Raw genomic sequence first — 13,083 nt, 5'->3', positions numbered from 1 at the left:
ATAACCTTGTACGTTCCGTTTAATGAATTTTTTAAGAGAAGAATTATAATTTTATCTAACAAAAGTAACGTGTCTCCTTCGGGAACGCAAGTTTGCTTTTCCACGAAGTACGAAATCGACCGTGCGCATTTCCACGGTCGCATTTTCCCGCAATCACGATAAGGAATCTTCGAAACAATAATGTCAAAGTAGTATTGTATAAAGCTCGACAAACATATCTTGCACGCGATTATGTGCGTTAAAGCGACACCGGAGGATTTCACCGGTCTTTTCGTTATTTTATATTCAATATGCAACCGCGATAGCGTTTACATTATTAGATAAACACATGTGATATGAAGATCAAAAACATCGCATATAATGAAAAAAGTATGTTTTGCAAAGACGTTCTTTGTCTTTGTCGTTCAGTTTACAAAATTGCATTTTGTTTTACAAATAATTCGTTTCGCAAATATGTAGAAATACGAGAGATACGATATCGAGATAAGTCGGGCATTAATCAATTTTTCCGTAAAACCATGTAGCGTAAGCAAATATATGGAGTGCCAGTAAAACAAGACAAATTTTGAGTGTTTTTTGATGAATTTAGGATTTGTTTTGACAGCGAAGCTTGCACGCGTCAGCGGTAAATATATCGCCGGCTATCTCGCAAACGCTATCCTCGATTACATAAATTCGCAGTGCATATTTATACGGCTGAATATTTTTAGTTCTCTAGACAATATGAGATAAGCGATTACTTATCGAGCGATTACTATTACTGACGAAATCATTATTATTATATGTTATCTCTGTGATAATAGATTACTCACTACTATTAAACGCGTCGTCCGAGGCTGATTTTTAGACCTCGTTTTGAAATCTCGATTGGTTCCTCAGTTTGGCTCGTTAGACTTATCGCCTAATGTTATCGTTGATTCGTGACTGGCAATAATTCATCATTTGAGATGCTTGCCGAAGAGATTAAATAAGCTAAGTAAATCGCACGATGATCGTCAGGAATTATTTCATTAGATGCTTCGCACACTTTAACACGCACATGCGTATATAACAGAGACATACGAATATTTGGGGCTAATATTGCCACTCATTAATCATTCCGATATCATATCAAAGAAGTGATCAAGAAAAGATCGAAAATATAGATTTCCGACGATTCGACAGATATAACTTTAGTTTCCATTTCGCAGAAGGTTGCGAATATGATGGAAGACTTTTGTGCGATATATTAATTAACGAAGACGATTGCCGTTCAGTGATAACAGCAAGAAAGTAATCCGACAGATGGCTGAGAATTTTACTTTCATCGAAAGATCACTGAATTTTTACGATCAAGAACCGTGCTCTGGACGCAACCGGGGCTGCAATCCGGAGCGAGAACATAGAAGAGCGTGTGATGGCGTGATGACTATATAAGTTATGTTATCGATAGGCCAAGGACACCGCCAGCGACGCGCCACAACGGGGTGGTTTTCTCCACTACGCTACTTAAACAGCTCGTTCGACGCTGTCAGCAAACACTTTACGAGATGAAGCTTATTTTATGTTTTGAGAAATATAATTTTTATAACATCGAAACGTTAGGGTGTGTGCACACAAAATTAAAAATTTTTTAATGTTCTTTTTAACGAAAATATAGAGAGATTGTAATAGCTTTCAAATTAAAATGCATTGAAATTGAGAACTTGGATAATGGACTTGTTCGCTTTGATGTGGACTTTACGATAACAATTTAATTTAGAGTTTACCTAGTAGAGTATAAACAATTTATAAGTACTTTCTACTTTAGAATTATATACGCGCTGAACGTCTTCAATGAATAAATTTACTCGATTTACCCTCGGAAGTCGAATCCGGCGAGCCGGTCTCCTGGAGCTCGATGTGCTCCCGCGTTCTCCGTCTGCTGCTACTACGCGTGACAGGATCCAGACGAAGACCGATGTTGTCGACATTGTCGATGTCCCCGAGATCGATGGGACTGCCGATGATAAAGGGCCCGGCGGATTCTTGTTGCGCGCCGTCGTTCGCCCGATTGCTGGCGGGCGACACGTTGTTACGAACATCGTTGTCGTTGCCGTTGTTGCTGACATTGTTGCTGTGCAAGGGCGTGCCGTCCATATGAGGTATGGAAGAGAGGTCCGGCGGTGTAAAGGGTCGCAACGGGCCAGGGCTGGGAACCCGGGGGTTCCCCCTGGCAAACGGTTGCATTGACTGTGCCGGCGCCTGAAACAAGGCGACAATCTTTATATCTGTCATCTAACGGTATATACGCGTGAAATGCATGATTCGTAAAGAGGTAAAGAGAAGAAACAATACGCGTGAAAGAAATTAAAATTAAATCCATTTCAAGTACTCGGATTTGAAATTTTTTTCATTTCTTGATTGGTTAGCCATCGATGCATTTATTTTGATGTGTATTTCTTTTTCTATTTCTCATATTTCTCGGAATCTATCTATAAAAATCTGTTACAATGAAATCGGTGATTATCCTTAATTAAACATGTAACGACGACATTCCTTCGTGGTGATACATAAATTGTATAAACACATCGCGCGTATATATGTAATAGAGCGTATCTAGAATATATCCGACGACCCTGAAAGGAATCGTTCTCGCTGGTCTCACACGACACGTACGTCACGGTTCATTCACCCGTTATTGTTTCATATACGTCACGCATGATGTCATAGTTCGATTTCTAGAAACATTCCGCCTCGACAAGGTCAAATTGATTGAGCCTCGATAACTCGATTTATTCGTTTCTCTCAACTGACCAGAATTGACAGTTTTCGAAGCGAAATTGTTGAGTCACAGAAAACAAGGGTCCGAAAGTTTCAGAAATCAAAATTATATCCAGGTTCTAGATTATCTAGATGTTTAAAACAATAGTAATATTAACTGTTTTCTTGTTGCAATATCTTTTATATTTTTGAGATCTTTGTAATATTTGCAGAATATTTTTTTGTCATGTTTTAACGTCGAAGAGAAAATATAAAAAAAATTTAAAAAAATTTTCCAAGATTGTATCAAAGATAATCTCATAATAAATTATAAGATAATAACTAATTGAATTGACATCGCCGTTTAATTCGTCATTTGTGTCTAGACCTAACAATGAACGTAAAAATACGTTGCGTGTTTGTCGTAGAATTACATTTGACAATGCAAATAATGTCGATGATTCATAATAACAGTAATGATAAACAGTATTCAACACATGCAAATAGCTTATGAGAATGTAACTTATAGCTTATTTGAATGTGTATTATGCATATATATATATATATATTTGACTTAAGCGAATGTAAGTGAAATTATTTCAGCGAAACGCAGCGCACGGGAGATATCATTGACGGCAAATATATAGCAAAGTAATGAGTATATTTAATTGGATAACCTTGTACGTTCCGTTTAATGAATTTTTTAAGAGAAGAATTATAATTTTATCTAACAAAAGTAACGTGTCTCCTTCGGGAACGCAAGTTTGCTTTTCCACGAAGTACGAAATCGACCGCGCGCATTTCCACGGTCGCATTTTCCCGCAATCACGATAAGGAATCTTCGAAACAATAATGTCAAAGTAGTATTGTATAAAGCTCGACAAACATATCTTGCACGCGATTATGTGCGTTAAAGCGACACCGGAGGATTTCACCGGTCTTTTCGTTATTTTATATTCAATATGCAACCGCGATAGCGTTTTAAGTAAAATACACATCGAAATTAGATAAACACATGTGATATGAAGATCAAAAACATCGCATATAATGAAAAAAGTATGTTTTGCAAAGACGTTCTTTGTCTTTGTCGTTCAGTTTACAAAATTGCATTTTGTTTTACAAATAATTCGTTTCGCAAATATGTAGAAATACGAGAGATACGATATCGAGATAAGTCGGGCATTAATCAATTTTTCCGTAAAACCATGTAGCGTAAGCAAATATATGGAGTGCCAGTAAAACAAGACAAATTTTGAGTGTTTTTTGATGAATTTAGGATTTGTTTTGACAGCGAAGCTTGCACGCGTCAGCGGTAAATATATCGCCGGCTATCTCGCAAACGCTATCCTCGATTACATAAATTCGCAGTGCATATTTATACGGCTGAATATTTTTAGTCCTCTAGACAATATGAGATAAGCGATTACTTATCGAGCGATTACTATTACTGACGAAATCATTATTATTATATGTTATCTCTGTGATAATAGATTACTCACTACTATTAAACGCGTCGTCCGAGGCTGATTTTTAGACCTCGTTTTGAAATCTCGATTGGTTCCTCAGTTTGGCTCGTTAGACTTATCGCCTAATGTTATCGTTGATTCGTGACTGGCAATAATTCATCATTTGAGATGCTTGCCGAAGAGATTAAATAAGCTAAGTAAATCGCACGATGATCGTCAGGAATTATTTCATTAGATGCTTCGCACACTTTAACACGCACATGCGTATATAACAGAGACATACGAATATTTGGGGCTAATATTGCCACTCATTAATCATTCCGATATCATATCAAAGAAGTGATCAAGAAAAGATCGAAAATATAGATTTCCGACGATTCGACAGATATAACTTTAGTTTCCATTTCGCAGAAGGTTGCGAATATGATGGAAGACTTTTGTGCGATATATTAATTAACGAAGACGATTGCCGTTCAGTGATAACAGCAAGAAAGTAATCCGACAGATGGCTGAGAATTTTACTTTCATCGAAAGATCACTGAATTTTTACGATCAAGAGGAAGAAAATAGGAAAATGTAAAGCTACTCATAATCAAAAATTTAAAAAAATTAATAATTATTATTTAAGACACTTTTTTATATGGCACGATGACATCAGCGCGTTTTATATTCTTTTATTTTATAAGAGAATCGTAATTTAAAACGCTGACCGTGCTCCACTTAATTTCACTTGTATTAGAAATGATTGTAGCTATGATTAAAGTCTATTTAGGTCTATTAAAACCGATTTAAGTTCACAATAACTGCAACATACATTTGTAAATATTTTACAAAAAGAAGCTTCTCTCTTTGAAATAGAGAATCGTCAATTGATTAAAACATGTTTCTATCGTAACCAGAAAAAGGCACTTATCACTGGAAGAGAAACGAACAACCATCAGCACGCACTAGTCGACACTGCGAGTAAAACTGCACTCGCGCGCGCAAACCGAATCGATTCGATTCTTTCCGTGAATTTCTGCCAATCCTGAGCGTCGTAAAGGAGTCGCCGTTATTTATTTTAACAACAAATGTTGCAAATGTTTGAATTTTCTAATCATCGTGTAGAGGATACCGAGACGATGGCAGGGCGGCATCGGATGAGCGGGAGCGGCTTTTTCACGGGAGGAACGTCCAGAAGTCACTGTTAGAAATCCAACGTGATAGTAACAAGGTACGGCCAATAGGAGCGAGCGAACCGATCGATAGCACAAGACACGAAGTTTCGACCTGATAAGATCAAGATTTCTATGGCGCGACCTGGCTGTCTGTTCGTGTATATCGTTGTATCGAGACTGTAGCAAATTCCCGCGGCTGTCTTCGATAGATAGATCTTTGATTGGAGGGCTATCATCCTCAGCGTTTTTATCTCTTTGCAACCAATATAAGGAAAGAAAGAAGTTGTTTTACAATTTGCAATTTTATATTTAAAACTCATTTCTCCTATATATACATAAAACCATTAGACATTTTATACAAGACGAAAAAGTTTTCGAAAAAGTTATTCGTCTGGGCATTTTGAAAAACTGTTATCGATCCTTTATTTGAAAGAAAGTATGAGAACAAAACAAACTTGTACAAAAAATAATAAAAAATTTGTTGGAGAAGATTAATTTCCAAACTTGAGTCACAGGCTTATAAGTTATTAATTATTTCTATCCCCGTGATTGAATACGACTCCACGTGCGACGCCTCTCTGATAGAAGTATTGATGACGTAAGCTCGCAATCAGATAACATTTCATTGATTGTTGAGTTGTATAATTCTATTAACCTTTGTATGCGCGAGTAATAATTCTGTGTCTTTAATAAATAAAGAGCATGAGTGATTATCTTATAAATAATTTCTAAGTTTAAACTTATATATATATAGATCGAACTTAGATCCAAGCTTACTATCCCATTAAACTATAATTTCCAGTGATTATTCTCATTCACAAATGCACAGATCTGAAATAGAAGCTATTGCCTATAACTACAATTTATTCTCGTCGCATATTAATATAGCACTATTAGTTCAATACGAGGAAAATTACACATGCTACATCATAAAACCTGCGACAATTCCTACAGTAAGCGGGAAAGGCATATATCTGCAGCGCGAAACATCAATAACGCAAATACGATACCAAGTAGATGAGCAACATTACAATGAACAGAAGCGCGATGATAGAGTGCAAAATGGTCGATATTATCGACGATGCTCCTTTCGCGACAAGGCCATCATAGATCGGTCAGGATCGTTGGCGGTAAAGAAACGTTGAATAATTGAATTCTATCGAGTTGATAATGAGACCCCGAAGCGCTTATGCGTCATTTCTCTCCTCGGATGTATTATGAAAGGACGCCCTTTTACAGGAGCGAGTGGATGTCATTAAAATACGTATGTCCCCTTTTAAAAGAGCATTCATACTCGGCAGTGTCGGAAATGTCGTTTCCCCAGAGTGGTGCTCCTTTTTCGCGTGCAAAATATCAAAGTAACTTGCCTCTATACTTGCCCGACTTATCGAGTTGACCGATCGCAAATTAACACTTCCGTTATGCCGCGACGCTAATAAGCCGACATAAGTAACGTGACATGGAAAACGCGATGCAAAAGATGATCTCCAGGATCGTGCATAATTTTTGTTTCTTTCAGCGTAACACAAGAAATTAATGACTTGCGCTCTATTAATTCACGTATTAAGCGTGAAATTGTTTAATTTTTTTAAACGTGCTGTACATTTTCTTTAGTTTCAGTTATAATAAAATATTTCATATATGTATCTTCGTACCGATATTTGGCATTTCGGACCTAACGAATATTAAACAAGCATCAATTAGAATCAAACAAAATTTTTTTAAATTGAATAAAATGAGGCTACGAAAAGGCGCGGCTGTCAACCTGATCGCGTACGAGCATTGATTTCGTAGAAATATTGTACATGTGCACGTGTTTGCAATTGATAATGATGCGAATCTATCGATAGGCCGCACGTAATACCACACCCTTCCTCGAAATGAGGCCGCATTACCTTTGCCATTATCAGAAGGGCTGATGGAGCAAAATTAGTACACAGGATTGTTACTTCAGAACGAATATGATCGTTATCAACTAGTTTGTCGCAAATTTTATGATCGGTATCTATCTCTATTCCTTGCTACGAACAAAATTATTCGTAAAATGATTGTAATATATTTATGTAAACCTTTATCCAATAATAATATATTTAATTTTAATATATATATATAACTTGCACCAATTTCTTTTTTCACGGCAAAAATTGCATACTTCTCAGACAGATGTAATCAGTGAAGAATAGAAAAATCAAGACAAGATTTCGCACAGTGAGGCAGAGAACTAAAACTTACTCGGAGTCAATATGCAAGATTGCACACAGCAATAAACAATCGCGGTTACGAAACTTCGACCGTATATATAAGTCGATTATATAACCCACCGCCGTTGTCGCGCAACACGTCTTCGTTACTCGCGTATTATTTCTGTAAGCACAGTTCGCAAGTTTAAATCCAACAGCTTGAGACTCGCGTGACATTACTCGTCACATTATCCGTCACGGACGAAATTCGTGCGTGCGCTTAAAGAGAAAGAGACAACAATCTTTTCAACATTTCACGTGGCGATCTTCTCGGGCAAAAAGCTTTTATCACGCATTTGGGTCAGGTATCCACGTTAGCCGCACCCCACAAAATCACACAAAATTCGTCTACCCTGTCCATATATCATTTATCTTTCCGGCTATCTTTGCGAGCTAATGAAAAGCAATTGTTGGCATTGGGATACGCCCAGTCCGATGATTATCTGTTATGCTATTCCCGAAAATGTGATGCCTGTGGAAGAACCACGCAAACATAAATCAAAGAAATATAGTATACATCATCGTCAACATGAGATTGGCACATTTAAACAAATATGCTTCAAGAGTAATTTCACGATTGATTGCTTTTTGAAAAATAATCACGACTCTACGGATTTAATCTATTAAATTAATTCATTTCGAAATGTGTGCTTATCCTAGATTTTTGCACAAGCTTTTCTGAAAAAATTGATTTTCCGGATTAACTCTCGCGTTCTTCTAATTTCTCAATAACTCGGTTATTGTAAATTGGCTTTAATCGTGCGTGCCGAGAGCTCAGGAAATGTACTTGTGAAACTGGCACTCGTGAAATATTTCGATTGCCAACTCGGACAACTGTAGAGATTACCTAGGAACAGATTGAACACGAAAGGCAATGTCGAGCAACGCGTTGTAGGAACACGATTACAAGTGTGACCGGATTTAATTCTGTAAACATTGAATAGTTTATTCGCATGAAAAATTGCATTTGAAATGCTGAACCGTCATCCCATGTTATTTACACTGTACCATTCGCTTTAAAGAAGCAATTAAAAATTCTAATAGCGTTAGCAATTTACATTTAACACAGTGTTCTTTTTCGCGAAATATAATATAATTGAAATAAATCGTTAATAATATCATGGTTCCCTCATCTTTGCACACTTTTCTATGTATTTTTAAGCCTCAGTTAGTTTTCATAGAAATGAAATTGAAAATTAATTTACTGCGAGACTCGCATAGATATGTTTATGTACTCTTTTTTTTATTAATCCCTTTCAGCTTTTCATATAAATTTGATACGAGAGACGCGGAAAGAGAGAAGGTAACTATGACATTAGATCCATGAAACATGTCATCATAACAGCCGCTCCCATTCTTTATAAAAATAATTTAACATAACTGGGGCATACAGAATGGAAAACTGGGCGATGTTTAGCTCACGTAAAAAGAAGCCTATCCCCTCTGTCGCATAATTTCAGTATTAAAAACATGTGGATAGGATGACAAAGGCCAATTAATTAACAAAATATACAAAGGCTAATTAATTTGCGCAGAATATCACCTAATAGTCACCAGCTTGATAAATATATAGATATATACATATACATAAAATATTTTGTAATTAGAATAGAGAGTGAAGTTTTGTTTTAGGATAATATAACCACGACCGGACACGCACGCACATTCATAAAATATAACATAATAATTAAATTAAGTAAAATCAAAATATGAGAAAAAAAAGAAATATGATTCTATATTCAGTACAGAGGCGAATTTATTTTGCAGCAAAATAAGATAGATATATAAAAAGCGTAATTTTTGCTTCTCAAGTTCTAAGAAACACGATATCAAACGACTCTTACAAGCACCAATCGCATTTGTAATTTCACATGACGATGAGTTTTACAGATAACAGAAAACAAGACAAATTTGAAATAAAAATAATGGCATGGAACTGTGAAGCTTATTATATATTGGGAACAGATCTAATAAGTGTCATGTCATAATTAAAAACACTTGTCGATAATACTCACGATTATCTCATCGCAGAACACGGGATTATCGTTTAATTAATTTAACCCTTTTATTATAATCAAGAGTTATACCAGCTCTGAGATAAAACGTGCAATCGAACTTGGATTTTTCCACAGGAAGTAATTTTACGCTAACAATAAGCATGCAAAGCATTCTCGAGACTAAGTCGTATAATGCTGCGGATTCATCGCAGTGGCCGTTTCTATCAATCATTTAGGGCGTCATAGTTATTTCAAAACTGCGGATTCAGGTTTCTGAATGAAAAAAATGATGTAGCGACTTCAGAATCATTATATTAAGAAAAAATATCGATACTTCGACAACACATTATTAGCACGAGCGGAAACTGCTGCTTGTCCTCGTTTAACCAAATGTGAAGTTAATAATATTCAATAGGAGGCCTCAATATCACGCTCGAAATATTAAAAAAGTTTATTAAAATTATATTAAAATAAAAAATAATATTAAAAGTATATTAAAATAAAAAATTGTATATAAATATATTAAAATAATTGCTGTAAAAATATAATACTCTATACAATTTTACGATACCCATTTTAATTAATAATAAATAATGGTTGCGCTGTATAAATTTGAAATTTATCTCGTTCGTCGCGATCAATGCTACAAATATTCAATATTTTGATGAAAGATACTAGAGTGATATTTAATGTAAATTATATAAAGATACCGATAATGCATAAAATTTAAGTATGCCTGGCTGTGCTTGCACAACGGTACGTCAAGTCAGGGAGATCGATGTATTATGCAACAAGTAGTCAGTTGCCAGTGACGTTATACTTAAGGCGATAATCACAAGGAAATTCTACAAATATTCAGGCAATATTTCCGATAAAACATTCGCGCGCAAACTAATAGAATATATTTCTTCCGGCATATCCTTGGCTCTATCAATGACGATAAATTTATCGTCAAATTTATTATCCAAAGTGTTTATGAGACAATTCAATTGTCATTCAATGTCGTCGTGAAAGATGGAAGGCTAACTGTCAAACACGCTTGTTGTAATAGGAAAAAGTAAAGTGTGCTCTGTCAACTATAACCGTTTATTTAAATGATAATTATAGAGAATATATTATTCTTTAATTATTATCAGAATATGTTTTATTAAGAGGTGGAAAAGAGAGTGGATTCTCTCTCTGTCAAATTATATTAATTTCGACCTTTCTCTCCCCCCATTATATTTGCATTGCATTACGTATTTTATGTCTAATTTAATATTAATGATGAGAGTTCTTAAAGTTCATGTTTTTTTACATTGATTCTTAAAAGTGTAAACTAAATTTACATTTTTTCAATCTCAATAATATGTAACATAGAACACGATAGTTGCACTTTGTATAAGTGTAAAGTTAGCTGGCTTTATTGATGTCACGTATATACGAGTAGATATACATATATATTTCTGAATCAAAGTAAAACTCTAGAAAAAGAAATAAAACGCATTTTCTGCTGCATTATTACAAAGGATTATTCTCCCATGCATACCAGATGTGCATATAATATAAAATCTATTCATGTATGTATGTATGTATATGTACGTGATATCACATCAAGTACGCGTAAACCGTTTTAAAACACGACAAGAATGTCAAGGATAAACATTTACATAGGCCTAATAAATATTTACAAGAGCAAGTATTCATTAGTATGCGTGATTCTGTTTCGATCCTGTATAAGTATCTAAAGTATAAAAAGTGGAAAAATAATGTTATCTTACAATTAGTCGAACCTTTATCATATCTCAAAAATAAACAGCTGTTTATTTGCAGATAATACATTGGCGGATTATGAACAAGATCTGGATTAATCAGAACATACTTAGCATCTTATATGTACAGAGATTTGATAAAAAGTAATTGAAAAGGAAGTTAATTTAAAAAAACTTTAAAAATACTTAGTGATAAGGTAAAGAAAAAAATCGCCTTATTCGTGTTGCAGCTAAGGCCACGATTGTTTCAAATCTGTCATTGATATTTACATATCATAAGCAACAATCTCATACGCGTCTTTACGTGGGCGCCCTTCGTCCTATATATGTTATGTGTGCACTTGACATCTCTCACTGCCGCATTCTAACCTCAAATCCCATCACACACATATGCGCACACATACACACGCTATAAGGCAAGCAGAGACAGGGAAGAGAAAGAAAGAGTGAGAGAAAAAGAAACGAAAACAAAACTCACACTCACCCGTGCGTAGTCGCGTGTCCGCATTGACTATGCCGTCGCAGACATACCGCCAGCTCGTCAGCATTTCACAGCGTCGGGAGATAAATCCGCGCGTACTCCAAGGAAATGTCACGCACGCACGTACGCACACGAGCGCGCTCACACGCGCGCGTGTGCGACCTGTCGTCTCGCAGGCCGCGACGCATTCGGCCGCATGGGGGAAACGCGCGTCGTTCGAGCGAGAGGTGAGAACGACGACAACGATGAACGACGACGACTACGGGGAGGACGCGTGCCGATTCGAATCGCCGCGTCCGCGCGCGCGATTCGCGGCGGCAAACTGTTGCGGAAATTCGCGAGCGCTTCCTCGCCAAGATCTCCGAGCGTTCCTCGTCGTAGGTGAGTAATGTCCCGACTAGACTTAGACACTGGTACTGTAAAGACCCTTGCCTCGACGATGCTACGCGGATATTTATTATTAACTCTCTTCGGAGCCATAGGCGGGAAACACGGCCGTCCGGGATCGCGCCGCGCCATCGGCCGACGACGAACTCGCGTTCACCAGGTGGCAGCAGATATCAACTGGTTGAGGATTGTGTTCGAAAATCTATCGTCGAAATAAATTAATGTTTGAGCGACCAATGAGGATAAAAGAATTTTTTATCCTCATTGGTCAATCAAACACTACATCTACTCTGCGAGTAGATTTTCGAACACAACCATGGAGATCGATGGGGCCCGGGCTGTACTACAACGCGAAGTTGCAGCAATCAAAAATTTTAGAATGAAATATATTCTGAATAAATTCCCTGTGTGTTTATTAGTTAATATGAAATTTTAATTTCTAGACTAATTTCTCTTAGATATATCAAATGTTATAAGATTTGAAAAAATAATTATTCTATCGAAAAATATAACACATTTTTGACAGAATCAAAGGTCACAACAATCGAAAATTTTATCAATTTAAGAAATCACGTTATGAGTTTTCTGATATGGACTGCGAATTATCAGCAGTATCAAAAAATTATTCATATATGTATACTTTCATTCATATATGACGTATTGTTATTTAAAACGAAACACGATAATGAATCCGTACGATATATATATATATATATATATATATATATAAATAAATTCCCTGTGTGTTTATTAGTTAATATGAAATTTTAATTTCTAGACTAATTTCTCTTAGATATATCAAATGTTATAAGATTTGAAAAAATAATTATTCTATCGAAAAATATAACACATTTTTGACAGAATCAAAGGTCACAACAATCGA

General features: G+C 35.9%; 1 protein-coding gene across 1 annotated transcript; it reads right to left on the bottom strand.

Annotated features, from left to right (window-relative positions):
- Positions 1–1,314: 1,314 nt before the first annotated feature.
- On the bottom strand, positions 1,315–12,194 carry LOC115242495. Its single transcript, XM_029818813.1, has 3 exons — positions 11,811–12,194; positions 1,839–2,223; positions 1,315–1,361 (listed from the first exon to the last, which is right to left on the bottom strand). The coding sequence occupies exons 1-3, from the start codon at positions 11,838–11,840 to the stop codon at positions 1,315–1,317; spliced, it is 462 nt and encodes a 153-aa protein (XP_029674673.1). The 5' UTR covers positions 11,841–12,194.
- Between the last annotated feature and the right edge of the window lie 889 nt (positions 12,195–13,083).

The sequence above is a fragment of the Formica exsecta genome, unplaced genomic scaffold (genome assembly GCF_003651465.1).
Source record: "Formica exsecta isolate Colony F162 unplaced genomic scaffold, ASM365146v1 scaffold60, whole genome shotgun sequence".
Lineage (NCBI taxonomy): Eukaryota > Metazoa > Arthropoda > Insecta > Hymenoptera > Formicidae > Formica > Formica exsecta.
This window is presented reverse-complemented; position numbering and strand designations above follow the sequence as displayed.

Bases quoted from the DNA above. Each gene is read 5' to 3' on its own strand.
- LOC115242495 (XM_029818813.1), bottom strand. From the start codon at position 11,840: ATGCGGACACGCGACTACGCACGGGTGAGT. The intron at 2,224-11,810 runs GTGAGTTTTGTT...GCCTTGTTTCAG, and splicing joins GCGACTACGCACGGGTGAGT to GCGCCGGCACAGTCAATGCA. The intron at 1,362-1,838 runs GTAAATCGAGTA...TCCGGATTGCAG, and splicing joins GCCGGATTCGACTTCCGAGG to CCCCGGTTGCGTCCAGAGCA.